We start from the raw sequence: 5,255 nt of genomic DNA on the forward strand, positions 1-5,255 counted from the left end.
TGAACTGTTGCCATCTGGTCGACGCTACAGAGCACTGAGCACCAGAACGACCAGACACAGGAACAGTTTCTTCCCTCAGGCCATCCATCTCATGAACACTTGACAATAACCGTGGAACACACACTATTTATTCACTCATACACTTATTTATCTAACACTCATACTCAGCCTACACCTCAAATTTGCACATAATATACAGTACCTGTACATAAAAAAAAAACTGTCTATTGTAATATACGTGCACACACATTTGTCAATTTATATATTTTTATTCCTTATTTGCTTGTTCTATTTTTATTTTTATTATCTGTTTTTTTTGTTCTGTCACTGTCATTCTGTTGCACTGTGGAAGCTTCTGTCACGAAAACAAATTCCTCGTATGTGTAAACATACCTGGCAATAAAGCTCATTCTGATTCTGATTCTGATCTCAGGTTGACAGTTTAACAGGCAAGCCCAAGCCTCCATTACTAATTCGAAAACCTTACTTTAAGGTAAAGATGGAAAATTTAGTTGCTTCATTGAAAGCTTATTGTACTATGTAGAGTAGAGTAGCGATGGCCACTTTCAAATTTATGAATCTTTTGTTTGGAATCACTGGTTTGAAGCACATATCAAACTGCCAAAGTCACTTGATTTCAGTAAATTAGGCTTTGTTACATCATCATAGTTTCAATAGGTTTTGAAATTTCAATGGTTCATCGCTGGGGGCGAGCTCTGTGAAACCATGAATCATGCTGGAACACTGACATTGTCCTCCAGCAGCAAACCACAGGACAAGTGTCTGTAGTTTTTAGCCCGTTTAGCTGAGCCATAGAACAAACTAAACAAGCCCTGAAAATTGATAAAATAACATATACCAACACTTTATATTTAATCGTATTAGATGATTAGTTAATTACATTTGACAGATTTTACATTCAATGTAACACTTTCAATGGGTTTGCAAAAGCTGTTTTATGAGTTTTTGGCCTGAGTTTTTGTTGTATTTACACAGTTCTGACCAGCAGGAGTCACCAGAGTGTGGCATTTTGAATGCTTTGAAACAGTGAATAATTTTGTGAAGCAATTGGTTCAATTGATTTGATGCTTTGAAAACTTTTGCTTCTCCCATCACTAGAGCAGAGTGTTATGAGTGTTACGATCACCAGCTAGAGTGCCCATGAGCTCCACCAGAGGGCATTCCATCCCTGACTATTGGCACTCCCCTTCAGACTGTTCTTACATTCTCACAGACTACATTCCCCATAATCCTTTTCCCATGACTCATCACCAATTGCAATTACCTGAATTTCTTTATCAGTTAACACCTGTTCCATATCAGGATGACTATAACTCATTCGTGAACGACACATCACTACACTCCACCTCCATTCATCCTGCATTCTGCCTGCCACGCCCGATCAACAATCTACTCACTCAACTCTACCAACATATCTCTGGCCTGTTTAGTTTCCAGCTCACCACAACCAACAATCTTTAACAGCGAATGAGAGATGGATTGTGTTGCTTGATTTTTTGGCGATACATTTTATTTGCATCCGTTTTAGTCTGTGTACTGCTCTTGGTTCCAAAGCTGTGTTTGGTTACAACAGTCCCGGTTTACAACCTTGTTTCAGTTTATTTCAATATAAAAGTCTTTACTGCTGACTCACTCATAAAGTCTCTTGTAACGATGTAACCAAAATCACCGTCACTAACACTCAGACCGTTTCTCAATACCAAATACTATTATTAAAAACTAATATTATTCATATAAAATAATATTTATTAAATCATATTTAATAAACAACAACAGCCATTATAAAACCTGCATCAACTAAAAACCAACTGCTGTTCTGTAAAAGATAAAGGGTTTTATTTTAGTTGATCAACTTATTGAACAGCAAAATAAAATAAAAAAATGTGCCCAATTCCCATGTGTATAGTTGGTTAAGACCCAGAAGGTGTCAGCTCTTGTTATATAATCGGCTAACAGCAAATTGAGCAGTTGCCTCATATCAACGGCAACAATCAGTTTTCTTCCCTTTGCCCTTCACCATTCATCTCTCTTGATTGTTACTTTAAAAATAGCTGGAGCAAAGAAAGAGATATTGTAGACTGAACAAGGGAAGAAAAAGCAATTGGATGCTTTACTCTTTAAATAACGGGGGGGAAAACTGAATCTAAATATTTATTTTAAGTGGAACTTTCATTGTCTTTTTTGATCACCACATGGAAAATGGAACCATGCCTTCATATTTTTATTTCACTTTGTTCAATGATTTTGTGCACATGAAATATCTTATCCTAATATTGACACTTACAGTTTATTTAGCAATTATACTATTTAATGTCATCATTTTGTTTGTGGTGTTTAAAGAGAGATCTCTTCATGAGCCAATGTACATACTGATATCTTGTTTGTCTGTCAATGATCTCTATGGCTCAGCTGGTTTCTTCCCTAGGCTCATGGTTGATCTCCTTTTTGATACAAATACAATTTCTAGGACAGCGTGTTTTGTTCAGATTTTTACAATTTATACTTTTGCAATGTCTGAATATACCATATTAACTCTGATGGCTTATGACAGATATGTTGCCATTTGCAATCCTTTGAAATATCATAAAATTATGACCTCAAAAGTGACAGCACTGTACATGGCACTAGCATCACTTTATGCAGTGTTTTCTATGGGTCTGGTTATTTTCTTCTCAGCCAGGTTGCCTTTGTGTGGGACTGACATAGCTCGACTGTACTGCTCAAACTGGTCTGTGGTTCGGCTGTCTTGTGGGACTTCCACTTTGAGTAACAACATAACTGGATTTTTTGTCACAACAACAACAGTTTTTCTCCCTGCCTTCTTCATCTTCTATACTTATGTCAGAATTTTGATCATTTGTCAAAAAAGCTCCAAAGAATTTAGGGGCAAAGCATTACAAACATGTCTTCCTCACATTATAAGCTTTGTTAATTACTCTATAGCATCGTTTTGTGATATTGCTTTGAGTAGGTATGATTCAGACAAATTTAAGATTGTTGCTTTAATTTTTTCAGTGGAATTTCTGGTTATCCCTCCTGTTCTGAATCCCCTTATTTATGGCTTAAATTTACCAGAAATTCGGAAAAACATTGCATGCTTGTTTCAGCGCTCAAAAGTTGGCCACTTTCCAGAATAAGCACTTAAAAGATAACATAACAATGTTATTTTAAAAAGCTTCTTACTGGTTTTACAGTGTTGCTTATAATACAATGTAATTTTCTGAAATTATTTGTTTAGTCTTAAATGATGAGGCGCAAACACTATACTTCGGATGTCTTCATAAAACTAAATATCTGCTTGATGTTCTGTAACAATTTCAACTCTAAAATTCAATAAAATACTTATGGCACATTTCCTTATTGTTACTTAATTCTTTTTCTGGCATGTGGTATGTGCTAGTACTTTACTGTCTTTGAATCTTTCTTTCTTTCCTTTTTTATTTATATATTTACTATTATTATTGTTTTGCTATAAGTACAGCTGTAACAATATGCACAAATAACTTGTTATATGTTATATGTCACCAGTTAAAATTTGAACATTTAATATTTAAATTATATTTAATAAAAAATGTAAAGTTGAAAACCTTAAAACTATTCTTATTTTAATATTCCATCTTTATGCATTGTATACCTGAACATGCAGGATTAGTACATTTGCTTGCATGGAGCTATCAAAGCAAAACATTACACAAAGGGAACCTTCAAAAGTCCTGGCTATGACCACACCAACCTGTCAGGCCTGACTAGCATAACTGGGAATCACCAGCATCATTCGTGGAAGTTCTAGTAAGTCACAAATGGCTTTCTCTTAGTCTGTAGGATTTCGTAAGTCTTCGCTATGGCCATCAACTTTCTTCTTTATTCGATCTACAAATGTTACCCCCTGACCTTGGGACAACACATGTTCACACTTTGTTTCTTTTCTCAAGGACTTACAGAACTATCACTTGACTGTCATTCACATGCCATCCTGTAAATTAACACCCAACTAGAATTTAACTGAAATATAATTCGTGGAAGTTCTAGTAAGTCACAAATGGCTTTCTCTTAGTCTGTAGGATTTCTGTAAGTCTTCGCTATGGCCATCAACTTTCTTCTTTATTCGATCTACAAATGTTACCCCCTGACCTTGGGACAACACATGTTCACACTTTGTTTCTTTTCTCAAGGACTTACAGAACTATCACTTGACTGTCATTCACATGCCATCCTGTAAATTAACACCCAACTAGAATTTAACTGAAATATTTTATAACATTTTATTTTACAGTGTCCTTCTTACGTTACATGTACCAGTAAATTAAGCAAAATTATATACAACTAGCTTGAAACTAAACCCTAATCCTAACTCTAACCCTAAGCAAATGTTGTTAATTAATATTTCTCATTACTTAATTGTATAATTAAACTGTAAGAATGCTTTACACATGAGTGCATATGAATGCAATATGGATATGCAAAAGAGTATTAGAAAACATGAAATATATTTTATTATTATAAATGCAGGGTTTACTAATGATTCAAGTGTGTAGTCCAGGCATTGACCAATAAGAAAAATCAAGACAAAGACCGAGTTACATCATTTTGTCTATAGTAGATCTATATTATATTGATCTATGGTATTACTTGTCCTTTGAAGAACTATGTTTTTTTAATAATTATGCAATCATTTGCATTTAAAGAAAACTGAGAAATAATAATAATAATAATAATAATAATAATAATAATAATAATAATAATAATAATAATAATAATAATAATAATAATAATAATAATAATAATAATAATAATAATAATAATAATAATAATAATAATAATAATAGTAAATAAATACAATTATACACAATGGTTTACATATCGGTGTCAGAGTCATCATCTATATATAATGATGCAATATTGTTCATCTAAATCATCAGTCATAAGCCTCACTGGGACTGGTCTTTTGACCTTATGACCAGAGGGACTTAATTGTGGTTAAAATGGCTAATTAAACCTGAAGGTCCATTTATCTTAGCCCACTGGGAGATGTGGTGGTCAAGATACTTTCCTGAAATGGTCAAGGGAACATATTAGGAGTGCAAACAAGCTAACAACGTGTTAATTACATGTTTTGAGTTACATCATTTGGTGGTGCACTAAAAATACTTGTATTTGCTACCATACCAATGAATGATGTTTGACCTACACTGTTAAAAATTATAGTGTGAAATTACAGTATATTCAGGTTAATA

General features: G+C 33.7%; 1 protein-coding gene across 1 annotated transcript; it reads left to right on the forward strand.

The window, feature by feature from the left end:
* Positions 1-2,213: 2,213 nt before the first annotated feature.
* Positions 2,214-3,158, forward strand: or64a1 (odorant receptor, family 64, subfamily A, member 1). Its single transcript, XM_016262161.1, has one exon. It carries the CDS (start codon positions 2,214-2,216, stop codon positions 3,156-3,158), a length of 945 nt encoding a protein of 314 aa, XP_016117647.1.
* The last annotated feature ends 2,097 nt before the right edge of the window (positions 3,159-5,255 follow it).

Source organism: Sinocyclocheilus grahami, unplaced genomic scaffold (genome assembly GCF_001515645.1).
Source record: "Sinocyclocheilus grahami isolate Dianchi unplaced genomic scaffold, SAMN03320097.WGS_v1.1 scaffold2938.1, whole genome shotgun sequence".
In the NCBI taxonomy this organism is placed as follows: domain Eukaryota; kingdom Metazoa; phylum Chordata; class Actinopteri; order Cypriniformes; family Cyprinidae; genus Sinocyclocheilus; species Sinocyclocheilus grahami.

Coding starts and splice junctions, on each gene's coding strand:
- or64a1 (XM_016262161.1), top strand. CDS start 2,214: ATGGAAAATGGAACCATGCCTTCATATTTTTATTTCACTTTGTTCAAT.